General features: G+C 31.3%; 1 protein-coding gene across 1 annotated transcript; it reads left to right on the forward strand.

The window, feature by feature from the left end:
* Window positions 1-888: 888 nt before the first annotated feature.
* Window positions 889-9566, forward strand: LOC133298597 (protein fluG). Its single transcript, XM_061497928.1, has 18 exons — window positions 889-1165; window positions 1697-1948; window positions 2585-2652; window positions 2768-2883; window positions 2958-3063; window positions 3139-3295; window positions 3385-3480; window positions 3594-3642; window positions 3892-4151; window positions 4597-4769; window positions 5017-5137; window positions 5202-5254; window positions 5345-5474; window positions 5896-6041; window positions 6727-6915; window positions 7236-7468; window positions 7936-8072; window positions 9094-9566. Exons 1-18 carry the CDS (start codon window positions 1004-1006, stop codon window positions 9154-9156), a joined length of 2511 nt encoding a protein of 836 aa, XP_061353912.1. The 5' UTR covers window positions 889-1003; the 3' UTR covers window positions 9157-9566.
* Window positions 9567-14033: the final 4467 nt, after the last annotated feature.

The raw sequence follows: 14033 nt of genomic DNA on the forward strand, positions 1-14033 counted from the left end.
TTATAAATTTGGTTCATATTTTTAGTAATATTTTATAATTAGCTAAATATAACATTAAAAAAATTGTTCTAATATTTTTAGAAATATTTTACGAGAAAAGTGTTTGTTATTTTATATGACATAAATTTACGTCATTTTAAGAGAAAAATAGATATATAATTTTATTTTTTATTTAAAATTTAAATTAAAAAAATCACATAATTTCTCTCTCCCGTGATTTTTATTATCTCTCTCTTAAAATGATATAATTTGAGTCATTTTATTCTTACAAAGATGTGAGATTCAGATCTTTATTTTTATTTTTTTACTTTTTTTCTTCTATAATTTATCTTTCTCTCACTTAAAATGATATCCTTTAACATGATATACATTTTTTTCCAAAACAAAATTCTATTTAAAGAAGGGAAAAGTGTGGATAATTTTAAAGGATGCAAAGTTGTGTCATTTTAAGAGAGAGAAAGAGATAGATAAAGGAGGAGAGAGAGTTGACAAAAAAAAATAAAGGTGTGGGTCCCACCTCTTTGTGAGAGTGAAAGGATGTAAGTTGTGTAATTTTAAATGATAGACACTTTTTCCTTTAAAGAAACACAATAAAGAGTCACCAGTCACCACTCTTCCTCCGTTACATTCTCCCATGAATGTAGACATATTAACATGTCATTTATGAATACTCGAACGCACGGCGGAAAAGATCTTCACCGACTTCAAACTAAATTTATCTTAATAACATAAAAAAGTTACATGGAAGGTTGTGAGAGATTTATTTGTACAGTGTATCCAATAATATTTTATATATATATATATATATATGGAAAATTGTTTCCTCGTGGTGCAGGAAAGCAATTTCACGTTTTTCCATATATATATATATATATAAAAAGGCAACAACTACTCCCTCGTATAATATAACCAATATGATGTTTGACTTTGAACAAGCCTTACACTGAAAACCTTTGCTGCAAGAAAGCTTCTTCTACCCACAACACAGATAGAGAGAGAGAGAATGGATTTCAGTGAGTTGAGAAAAGTGTTGGATGAAGTGGAACTGGTGGATGCTCATGCCCACAACATAGTTTCACTTGACTCTAACTTGGCTTTTATCCATGCCTTTTCTGAAGCCTATGGTGATGCTATTACTTTCTCATCACACTCTCTCTCCTTCAAGGTAACTTCTTCTTCTTATGCTTGTTTCCAACTTTTGCGTAGTTTTGACTTTGGGGATTCAACAATATTGCATTTAGTTGACCATTTTTGGGATTTAACGTTTTACTTGCTTCTTTAGGAGGATTAGATTCTGCAGTCACGGTAATGAACAAATAAAAGAATACTCTAATTTGATTACCTGAGCTATGCATTTCATGAATGATAAACTGGAAGTTAAGTCGAAGAAAGCTATTTTTCTTTTCTCCATTAATCGATTCCTTGAATATTTTCCACCAAACTGTTAACCGTAAATATATTTTGTGTTGAGTTCTACTGTTACAGTTACACTACTTGTTTTTCTGCTCATACAGATCCATACATATAATTCACTGTGTTTTAAACTTACTGTGTGATGTGTTGCTTAAGAATGCAAAATCTTCAAGTTCTTCAACCTATGTTGGCCAAAATGTTATCCTCTAGATTTATTTTTTTGAAGAACTTTCAATATTTTCTGTCTGGAATCTTATTATGACAGCTTATTATGTAATGTCAGAGAAATTTAAGAGATATTGCTGAGCTGTATGGATCGGAGTTATCTTTGCAAGGTGTTGAAGAATACCGTAGAGTCTCTGGAATGCAATCCATCTGCTCAACATGTTTCAAAGCTGCAAGAATCTCTGCCATACTCATTGATGATGGATTAGAGTTGGACAAAAAGCATGATATAGAATGGCATAGGAGTTTTGTACCTGTTATTGGTAGAATCTTAAGAATTGAACGGGTGGCCGAGAAAATTCTTGATGAAGTGAGATGCTTCCCATGATTATTAGGCTTCTTTTATTATTTTAGATGCTTTATTGTTCATTTTGTTTTGGTAATTATGTCATCTACATAGTTCGCTCTTTTTTTTTTGGGTTATGTTTTTTCTTTGCTGGCTGAAATTCCACTATTTCATGAAAAAATTCCATTGTGGTATCACTGGTATGTATTTAATATCTTAGTTTAATTCCACATTATTACTTATGCAGGCAAAGAGAATAATATATTTAAATCCCTTCTCTAGTGTTGCAGCTAGAAGGATAGGCATTCTAAATTTGAGACATCTGTGTAATTGTGTTACTTCCTCTTTGTGCAAGCACCATATAAGATTAAAAAAATATAAACATTTGTGTTGTGCAAGGTCCATTCTAAATGTGTGCATTTAGATTTTTATTATGTTTGCATTTTATTCCAACATAAATGTTTGAATTTCTGATGCATGACCTATCTGAAAATATTCTGTTTATGTATAGATTCCTCAGGCTTTGTTAAGAAATAAAATTTTAAGCAACTGTAGAGATTGCATCCTTCTATTTGCAATTGTATTCATGTTCTCCCTCTAAGCCATTCACCAACTTTTCTATTTATGTTATCTTGCATTTATATCTGGTGCTACCTGAAGGATTTGCCAGATGGATCTTCTTGGACAGTGGATTCGTTTACTAAAGCATTTGTCTCCAAGTTGAAATCATATCCTTTATATGTTTATCTCTCTCTCTCTCACTCTCCACACACACACAGATTAAGTTCTTAGCTTTATAAAGATATTCAATGTTTTATCTGGGTTCCTTAGCATCACTGTTACAGTTGCTGGTGAGACCGTTGGCCTGAAAAGCATAGCTGCATACCGCAGCGGCCTAGAAATCAATACAAATGTGACTAAAAATGATGCTGAGGAGGGTCTCAGACAGGTGTTAATTGGTGAGTAGAGTATGTAAATTGGTTTTAATATGATCTGTTTTAGGGTATTCTTACTCATCATTCTATACTTTCAGCTGGGAAGCCAGTCCGTATAGCAAACAAAAATCTTATTGACTACATCTTCTTGCAAAGTTTGGAAGTTGCTCAACTCTATGACTTGCCAATGCAGATACACACAGGGTAATGGATGGTTTTAATTGTCTGATTTTCTTCTTGATTATACCTCTTACTTTTAACTTTCCTTTCTGTAACTAGCTTTGGGGATAAAGATTTGGACATGCGACTGTCCAATCCTCTTCATCTCCGTGCTGTTCTTGAGGACAAGAGATATTCAAAGTCTCGGATTGTTCTTCTACATGCATCCTATCCATTCTCAAGGGAAGCATCATATCTAGCTTCTGTTTACTCCCAGGCAAACATTTTATAACTCAGTGACTTGTATTAGTAGATTTGAATTTGGATTAAAAGTTCACTCACAGATATCAAAATCTTCTTCTTCAGGTTTACCTTGATTTTGGGTTGGCAATTCCTAAGCTTAGTGTACATGGAATGATTTCTTCAGTGAAAGAGCTATTAGAGCTGGCTCCATTAAACAAGGTGATAAATTCAAAGTTAAATTTTTGACCATTTGTTAGATTTCCTTACTTTTTTGTTTTGACTTCTGGTATCATGACATTTAATGTCTCACAAGAATAAACTCTGCATTGCAGGTGATGTTTAGTAGTGATGGCTATGCATTTCCTGAAACCTTCTATTTAGGTTGGTTAACATCTGTTATGTCAGTTAAATTTAAAGATTATACTTAAGTTCTTTGTTATGGTTGTTTCAGTTTCTCATGTTTTTCTTCTCTTGTACATAACCAACTTAATATTGAAATTCTTATATGAAAAATAAGTGTTACAACAGTTTTTTAACTGTTGCTTTCACTGTGTTTAAAAACTTCCACCTCTGTGTTCTCATATAGGGTGTGAAGATTAATAGTCAAAATCATGATTTTTGCTTTCACAGGTGCAAAGAAGTCTCGCGAAGTTGTTTTCTCTGTCCTACGTGATGCATGCATTGATGGTGACCTTTCAATTCCTGAGGCTGTGGAAGCTGCAAAAGATATCTTTGCACGAAATGCAATCCACTTCTATAAGATTAGTTCAGCTAACAGTGTTGTTAGTTCACATAATAGTTTACCACAAAAGTTGAATAACGGCTTGGAGACTGATGTTTCACTTGTTCGTATCATTTGGGTTGATAATTCAGGACAGCACAGATGCCGTGTGAGTTTCCTTTAAGCTTGTTTCTTTTATTTCATCATTATGCAGATTGTTTGTAGCTCCAAACTTGTCATCTGTGAACCTTGGAGGAAAATTCAGAAAAATGTTTACTTCTTGGTATAGAATGTTCAAGTGGTAGAAGTGTAGAACAATTCTTTATTCTCTTTACAATTTGAATCAAATTAAATTACAAGGTCCTCATGTCAACATGCTGTATACTGTAAACTGCATTTTTTTAATATATTTTTCCTACGGGGAATAAAAATGATGAAACCCACCAAGATTATGGTTGCATCCCTCTTTCCTTGTGCACTTACTGGGAGTGAGAACTTATGTCTTCAGGCACTTTTGCGTCAGGCTGTGCAGGCCCGAAAAAGGTCAATGCAGGAAGTTTAAGGGATTCTTATCTTTTTATCGTATTCTGAGTTGCTGTCAAATTTTGTTTCAGGTTGTTCCTACAAAGCATTTCAACAATACTGTTACGAAGAATGGGGTTGGTTTAGCATTCGCGATTATGGGAGTACCTTCTTTTGTGGATGGACCTGCAGATGAGTCTGGTCTAACTTCAGTTGGTGAAACAAGATTAATACCTGATTTGTCTACTAAAAGGAGAATTCCTTGGTACATAGTATCTTTCTTAAGAGGATATTCTAAGCTTTCATAATTTCAACTTGTTTTGCAATTGATTTTCAAGTTTACAGACACAATACTTTTTAACTTTCTGATATTTTTCATCAAAATAAAGATGAAAACCTTAATGAAATTCTGTCTTCCAAGACAGAAATCATTTTAAGGTGTAGGATTTTTTGTCTACAGAAATATCTTCTTCAGAAGATGTTTAAACTGATGCAACTCTCTTCTGTGATAGGAACAAGCAAGAGGAAATGGTTTTGGCTGATATGCAAGTTAAACCTGGTGAAGCATGGGAATATTGCTCAAGAGAGGCCTTAAGAAGAGTTTGCAAAATTCTGAAAGATGAATTTGAATTGGTATGTTGCAGAGCTTGTCTTATCTGAAAAGTACTGTGATGTTTAACTTTTAGTTTGCTTCCAGGTAATGAATGCAGGATTTGAGAATGAGTTTTATCTCTTGAAGAGCATAACAAGGTATGAGATACGATATTATCTTGTGATCTGAATAGTGTAATTTACCATGGCAATTAGTTAAAAATGTGGAAAAAAAAAATGACCATTCAGGGAAGGGAAAGAAGAATGGGTACCATTTGACTTGAGTCATTACTGCTCCTCATCAGCATCTGATGCTGCTTCCTCCATATTTCAAGAAGTTTCTTCTGCTCTTCTTTCCTTGGGCATTTCAGTAGAACAGGTAAAAAGGAGTTTATAACATGACCAATTGTAAATGAGAGATAAGATAATGGCTTTGTTTGATTTTCATTTGATTCATTCTTATCCTTTGAAAATTTCTTTCACATAAATAAGATCAGATAAGGTTCAAAAGTAGTTTGAAATTACATTCTTTAACCAGAAGTCATGATGATTACCAGGACACTCCGAAAACTGAACATTCATAAAACTGAATGTAAGCATTGAAAAGCACAACAAACATGAATCATTTAAGTTTCTATGCATGACCCTAAAAGGATCATCCTCATGAGTCATGATCATGTTTGAAAACATTGCTTAAAATTGGCCTTTACTGGCCTTTTATAGGTATTCAAAAGTTTTCTTTCTAGAAGCTGTTACTTGTGGCCCATTTTTTTAACTTTTTCTTTTTTATAATATTGTAGATACATGCCGAAGCTGGAAAAGGTCAATTTGAGCTTGTTTCTGGATATACAATTTGTACTAAAGCTGCAGACAACTTAATTTACACCCGTGAAGTTATTAGGGGAATCGCCAGAAAGCATGGCTTGCTGGCAACTTTTATGCCAAAGTAAGTGGCAAGGTTCGGTATAAGTTTGATTATACTATGTCTTTGTAATTCAGATTTTGAACCAAAGAGAATCAAATTTGCACTTGAAACTTTCCTTGAAGACTGTCCCAACGTATTTGATACTTTCTGGACATAATTGTTTTGTGATGTAAATGTGTTCTGTTCTATCCCTCAACTACAGAAGCCACATACTTGTTTCTTTTCTGGTGAAGAAACCTGGTTGCGTTTGTAACAGAAACTACATGATTTGAAGCGTTATTTTAACAATATTTGAACAAGACAGACCCAATATCTTTCCAAAAATAGTTATAATTACTCTTCAAAGTTATTCTACTTACCTACCAACAAAAAGTTGATTCTACTTTACTACAGTCAAACAAATTTAAACTTTTAAAACATTTTATTTTTCCAATCAATTTGCTTACAATCAATTATTTTATCATAAATTTATGAACAACCAATGCTTTTACAATCTAACTCAAACAAACATATATGTTGTTCACCAATTGGAGTGAAAAGAAGCATAACATGTTCAACTCAGAAGGGATTGTATGGAGTCTAGTTTATTAAAATTAATTCCAGTTGATGAACTCTCTTTCATTACTTGCTGTGCAATGCTTTCTTAAAGCTCTAAAGTAAACATTTTGAAGTGCACATAACATATTTTTCTCTTGTCATATTGAAGGTACGCATTAGATGATTATGGTTCTGGATCCCATGTGCATCTTAGCTTGTGGCAGAATGGCCAAAATGTATTTATGGCATCTGATAGTTCATCTAAGCATGGAATATCAACTGTGGGAAAGGAATTTATGGCTGGAGTTCTATATCATCTTCCTTCAATTTTGGCATTTATAGCACCACTTCCTAACAGGTTGCTCTTCCCTTTATCTTACTCATGCTATTTTGACAAAACACTGATGTTATGGTTTGGTATTATGCAACCAATACTGGTATGGTATTACTAATGCTATTTTGACAAAGCACTGATTCAAGTCTTAGGAAATGATTTTTTTTTTTTTTAATCTCTAACAAGCATTATATTAAATAGATATATAAAATTTATATATTAGTTATTCTAATGTTAAAAAAGGGTAAAATATGAGGCTAGTCACCATCTTTTGGTGTTCTCTTACTTATTACTTTTGAAATTATGCTGCTATGTTTTCTTACGTCCATTAAATATCTTTGCAGTTATGATCGGTTACAACCCAACACATGGAGTGGTGCATACCAGTTCTGGGGAAATGAAAATAAGGAAGCTCCATTGAGAGCTTCTTCTCCACCTGGAACTCCTAATGGTTTAGTAAGCAACTTTGAGATTAAATCATTTGATGGTTCTGCAAATCCACATTTGGGTTTAGCTGCCATAGTTGCTGCTGGTATTGATGGGCTTCGTAGACATCTTTCTCTTCCTGAACCTGTTGGTAAGATCATATAACCTTTGATAATACAATGTCTAACAACTTGCACCATCCATAGTGTGTGTTTGTATAAAACAAAGATATGAACTTATGAAAGAAGTTAAATGTATCTGTCATTCATATTATGATTTTTTAGAATTCTTGTTACAAACTTAACCATAATGTTTTATTTGCTTGCATGACATAGTATTTACATATATCAGGTGTTATATATTTGCTTACTAGGCATTCTAATAAAGTTTATTTAAGGATCCCATCGGAGCACAGTGGATGCGGATAATCAACTTAATTTTATTTACTTCTTCTATCAAGCTTTAATTCCAAATTTGCTGCCATGTTTTCACCTTTTTCCTTCATGTTCTTTTTCCGAATTGCATAATGGTTGCATAAATTTTTGGTTCTTATAATTTTTAGCACTTGTATAAAAATATTAATTAAATGATAAACTTCTTATTTCGTGCATGAAACAGATACAAATCCAAATCCAGAAAACCTTCAGAGATTGCCAAAATCACTTTCTGAATCTTTGGAAGCTCTCCATAAGGATGACTTCCTTAAGGAATTAATGAGTGATAAGTTGCTGGTTGCGATAAAAGGAATTAGAAAGGTATCTATTTGGCTTATATGCTTTTGAATTTATAATTCCTTAGATTATAAAATGCTTTTTACACTTGGAGAGCTGTTGGGCATTTATGAGCTGCATAGTATACATATAGTATCAGGCTCTCATGGAGTGGAATATCCTCTGGATAGTTTCTAGTTGGTTTTCCTGTAAGAGACTTTGCTTGAACTTAAGTTTGGGCTGCCTTTGCTTGTTTGAGATTAGAAAATTGGAAAACTAAGTGAAAAGGGGGTACACCTTTTGTTTTTCAAAAGAAACTTAAATGATTTTCAGAATGTATTTTATCTGTCCTTAATTTTCTGCGTGCCAAACCATCAAGAATTTGATTATGCTTCATTTTGCTTGTGATAAAGCTTTTTAAACAAAGATTCAGGATTATGGCATATATTGGTCCGAGTGAGAAAGGCTATTGTGTTGAGCTGACGTATTTTTCCAAATATCTAATGAATAATCCAGGAAAAAAAATCCTTTGAAGTGAGAAGTAATTGTTTATCCACCCTTAAATTCTAGTAGGTTAAGATCATGATGCACTTTAAATTAAGTCGAGGATAAATATGTCCTTACATTGCTCCCTTTAAAGACTAGTTAACTTTATAGGAGCCTTATCCAAAGTCTTTTTGTATATACTGATGCCGATGAATGACACGACCATATATTCATAATCATAATCATAATGTTCTAAAAGCCACTAGGATTGATTTAGTGGTAAGGGGCTTGAGTAAGTTGTATTAGGATGTGTGTTCAATTCCCACTTGTATCCAAAAAAAGATAATCATAATGTTCTGTTGACATCAAGCCAGATATCACCATTAGGCGATCTTCATAAAAAATATTGCTATATGGTTTTGAGTTTAACTCTATTTTGTAGCAGGAACACTAATTAGTGATTAGCTAACTGGATTATCGTGGACTACTCTTAATTTTTTCACCCTTCCCTCCCTCCCTTTCTATAATTCTCTCAACCCAGCTACTAATTTTGATGCTTAATGTGACTTATCATGCACAGGCTGAAATTGATCATTACTCGAAGCACAAGGATGCATACAAGCAACTCATACACCGTTATTGAGCTAGTTGTCTTTTGTACCTGTGCAACACGGTCAGATCATAGTTTAGATTATGGTGAATTCTAAATAATGAACTTACATCATTGTTTGTGTTGTGTATCAGCTTGTGTCAGTGGCAAAGATGCAAGTCCAATCGAAATTGTTGATAAGTTGGAATTTTGAATCAAATTTGTAAGCCAATAATGTTTGACCAAGTTAATCAAATTGAGGTGGCAATTTGATTTTATCATTTCAGGTTGCCAACTAGAAATGATAAGATCGACTTGATTGCCAACTTATTTGATCAATTTGTTCAAACTTTGTTGGCTTTCAAATTTGATTCAAAATTGCCAGTTTAATCAACAATTTTGGTTGGACTTGCATAGTTGCATTCTTTGCAACTTACACAAGTTGATATCTAGCCGTTTGCATTTCCACGTATGAACTAATTTATCAAATTTTCCGTTGCTCAACTCCAACTTCTAAGAATAAAGGAAATGGAAAGCGTAACAGTTTTCTTTGACTAATATTGTTCTTATTTATCAAAGTAGAATTTGCTTTAGCTGAAAGCCCGATATCATTCGTGATGCCTCCTTTTTTGGTTCCTTGAGAGGAAATCTACTCCAATATTGCACCCATTTGTTATATTTAATTATGGGAAATATAAGAATTATGTTGCAGGAATGACACTGTTCATTCTTGCAACAAAGATCCGCGTCCGTATCTTAAGGATACAGCGTCGTATCCTGATTTGGTCTGACTTTTTTTTTTAAGCATGAGACCCACACTTGATTTGTGTGTGCAGGAAAGTGATCTAATCATGTCACATGACAAAAAGCAAACCCTTTAATTATTTAGAACAACTGAGTAGAGTCACAACACATTCTTGATACTTAAAGATTATGGATTGTGGAACTATTTCTTGTATAAATGGTGTAAAGAATTACTTCAACCTAAAACCTTAAGGCATTAGATAAGGGTTTTTAATGATTTATATTATATTCTCTAACACACCCCCTCACGCAAGAGCCCTTTGGACTTAAAGCGTTGATATGACACAAGCCCATTATTGGTCTGCCTTGTGCTTTTCTTAATTCCACCTAAAAGTAAGTGGGGCGGTGAAGATCGAACTCGTGATCTTATGGTCACTGCTCTGATACCATGTAAAGAACCACTTCAACTCAAAACTTTTAAAGCATTGGGTAAAGGACATTTAATGATTTATATTATATTCTCTAACAGTTATGAATGAGAAGTTAGAACAGTCATGCCTTTTCCTTTTTGAACTATCGTGCCTTTTCATTTTTGAATAGTTGTGTCTCTTTGTTTCCGTGCCTTTTCGGTTTGTCTTTGGTGACCATTCATCTTTTACACATACCGATATTAGTAAATTTATAAGACTTGTTTTTTTTTCATTACTTCTTAACGAAAATCTACCAAAGTTATTCCTTGTTTTTTTAGTGTTTATTGTGTCCTCTAGTGTTGTTTCTTTTAGTTGTGTCATTGTCTAAACAAAGATAACACATTTTATCATGAGAGGTATTTGTCCATAAATCTTAGACACCCTTTCGGAGGCAAAATTGTCTTAAGGACAGAGTGTATTAATACTGGGCTTAAGTTTAATTTGTTACAATTTTTTCGCTCAGCATATTGCATTCTGTTATAAGCAATTCTGTGCTTTTTCATTGTTATCATCATAGCTCACAACACATATTTACACTCCACCGGTAACACTATTTTCTTCAAACATACCTACACAGTTATACGAAGTTTAATATAAAATTATTAACATCATTCTTACTTACTAGTTTAAAATTTTAAATTAAATGATTATTTAATATGGTATCATATGATAGTTTCCGTCGTGTGAGAGCTATTCCTCAGAGTCCACCTTCAAATAGGGCAGCAGCATGGGTAAAATTAATTATTCGTATATACTTATTAAATTAATTATATAATTTTGTAAATTTATTTCTTATAAAATAATCAAAAAATAATAAACAGTACACCTTTCCCTTAATGGGTAAAATTACCTGTATAATAAAATGTCATATTTTAACATAAAACATTAAATCTATTTATTCAACATATTAAATTCATAACAAAATAAAGGTGAAAAAATTATATGCTTATACCATTTGTGAACAATTTTTTTTTGGTAACACTTAATTTCATCTAACATAAAATTTCCCTAATTTCATGTCTATTACAACATTTATTTTATTAAAATAAATTTAAATTTTGATTATTATTTAAAGTATATTAAATTTTATTCTGTAGTTTCACATTATAAGAATGTAATAAAAAATATTGACAATATTTATGGTATAATAAATTATTAATTTTATGCCTATTAAATATGTTTTTATGATTGGATAGGATAATAAAATTTGAGAAAATATTATTTATTATTTATAATTAATTATGTGATAATGTTTGTTGATAATAATATGACATCGTTTGATTAAAATCAAAACATATCTGTCTATCAAAAAACAAAAAAAAACATATCACGTTGTATAATCATATATGTTATTAAATTGAAATTAAAATAATTATTAGATTAAATCTAAATAGATATAAAATTATTTAAATATTACTTACAATGTCATCGTGCATTACCGCAACCAGCTGTGAAGGAAGAGAGCAATATATTCGTTACCAAAGATCTTTGAAAATTGATTTAATCCAGTTAGCTGGCTATTATTGTGCACAATAATTATCTCTCTTCTAATGTGCGAAGTAACTTTTGAAGTTTGGAAAAGTTTAAATGCTTTTTTAAACTTTTAAAGTTATTATATATCTCTTCCATGTGCGACTAAACCCTTTAAATTATAAATTTGTCATTATCAGTGACATTAAAGAAAATAATTAGATAACGGAAAAATGTTTTTACTTGTAAAAAATATTTATCTGTCACGCTTATATAAAAGTAAGTGAGTTCTATTAATATTTTCTCTCTTTTTTTTACAATGGGATTTACTTATTTTTATGTGAATCTGCCAGAAATTTTTTCGCAAAATCAGAAACATTAAACCCTTAAGATGTGGTAGTAACATTTGTAGTAACATTATTTGGTTGTCACAATATACTATCTCAAAGATAAAAGTATGATAAATTATTAATACTCTACTATATTTATTCATATTTCTTTAATTTTTTTTCTAGTGTTTAATTTATTTTAATTTAAAATTTTAAAAATTAATTATTGTTGTAATTTTCTTATTTTTAAATATTTTTTTGAAATTAAACTTTAACATTTTGTGTTTTTATATTTTGTTGAATTGTTTCTTCAAAAACTAATTTAAATAGAAATGAAACATAGAAGAGATATAAACAGGTATAAAAGAAGAATTAAAAAGGGAAAAATGTTTCTGCAGTTAATGCAGATAAGTTATGTGCATTTATTCCCAAAACGACGTCGTTTTGGTATTGAAATCTTAAAAAAATTATAAATATAAATACTATTGTAATCCTGAAATAAATTAAAATTACAAAACTACCATGATTTTCGCCCCAAAACGACGTCGTATTGGGTTTACTGCAGAAAAAGTGAATCCAATTAAAAAATATTAAGAATGAGAATAAATAGTAAAACTTTGAATTTTTTTTATTTTAAATTAAATTAAATATTAAAAATAGAATAACAATTAGAAAAATAAAAGGGTGTGAATAAGCATATTAAAATATCAATATTCATGGATTACCAAAAATAAAAAAATCAATATTCATGCCGTAAAAGTAAAATAAGTTAAGACACATATTTATCGGTTGGTTTTCCTTACCAAAATAATTGTATGCTTGAGCATTTTATTTTCTCCCACAGATTTTTTATGATTATTTTCTTCTCTTTTTTAATATGTCAGGTTCTACGTACCCCAAAATTTGAGCCCATATATGATTGGAAGAACTTGGAAACAATGAAGAGTCATAACTTTTCTTTTTTTATTTAATACAAGTCACGACTCTTCTTCTAATAAAGAGTCACGACTCTTTTTCAACGACGGCAACATTCTACTATGAATTTACACATGTCAATATGTCACTAAACATACTCGAGTGTACGTGGGAAAAGATCTTCGCTGACTCCAAAAGTAATTTTATGTTGGGATTTGATTTTCTCATGTTGCATGAGAATTCAATTTTCATGTTGTGACTCAACTAGTGGTGGGCCCTATATTTATTAAAAAAAAAAAAAAACTTTGCACGCAAATCGAAGGGTCACTAAAATGAGAGTTGAATTCTCATGCAACATGATAAAAATTTTTCCCTTTTATGTTAACCTTAAAAAAAGTTAACTGGACCGAATGTTTTATACAATTACACATGGAAGCTTGTGAGAGATTTATTTCTACAGTATATCCTATATATGTATTATGTATTAGAATATATATTTCACTCCCAAACCCAATGTGATGCATGACTCTGAAGGAGTTGAGAAGAGAAGTGGAAGAGGTGGATCTGGTGGATGCTCACTCTCACACCATATATTTTAGAATTTGATAGAACTTTTAATTTTAATTAGCTCACCAAGAATGTGTGTTGAAGCATCGATGTATTTTATGAATTTCTTATAATTTTCTGTTCGTTCCCTTTTTTTTCCATTATAATTATTGCTTTCTATTTTCAATTTTTTTGATTGTACACATCCTAATATAGAATACTACTTTTCTCGTTACTTTCTATTTTCACTTAGGATCTTTATTTTGTCTTGTTATACGAAGGAAAGCAACATTAAAAGACAAAAGAAAAAGTAATAAAAAAAATGAGATAAGACATCTTGTTCAATGATTTTGTTTTGTTTTATCTTAATATGATCAAATTATTTTTCTTACAATATAACTCTTATTTATCCCTTTCACTTAACTTGAGAGAGCTTGTAAACTATTATGATTTTATA

This window comes from Gastrolobium bilobum, unplaced genomic scaffold (assembly GCF_033153095.1).
Source record: "Gastrolobium bilobum isolate Gb01-03AN ecotype WA unplaced genomic scaffold, APGP_CSIRO_Gbil_v1 utg4149, whole genome shotgun sequence".
Classification (NCBI taxonomy): Eukaryota; Viridiplantae; Streptophyta; class Magnoliopsida; order Fabales; family Fabaceae; genus Gastrolobium; species Gastrolobium bilobum.

Bases quoted from the DNA above. Each gene is read 5' to 3' on its own strand.
- LOC133298597 (XM_061497928.1), top strand. From the start codon at position 1,004: ATGGATTTCAGTGAGTTGAGAAAAGTGTTGGATGAAGTGGAACTGGTG. The intron at 1,166-1,696 runs GTAACTTCTTCT...ATGTAATGTCAG, and splicing joins CACACTCTCTCTCCTTCAAG to AGAAATTTAAGAGATATTGC. The intron at 1,949-2,584 runs GTGAGATGCTTC...TGCTACCTGAAG, and splicing joins CCGAGAAAATTCTTGATGAA to GATTTGCCAGATGGATCTTC.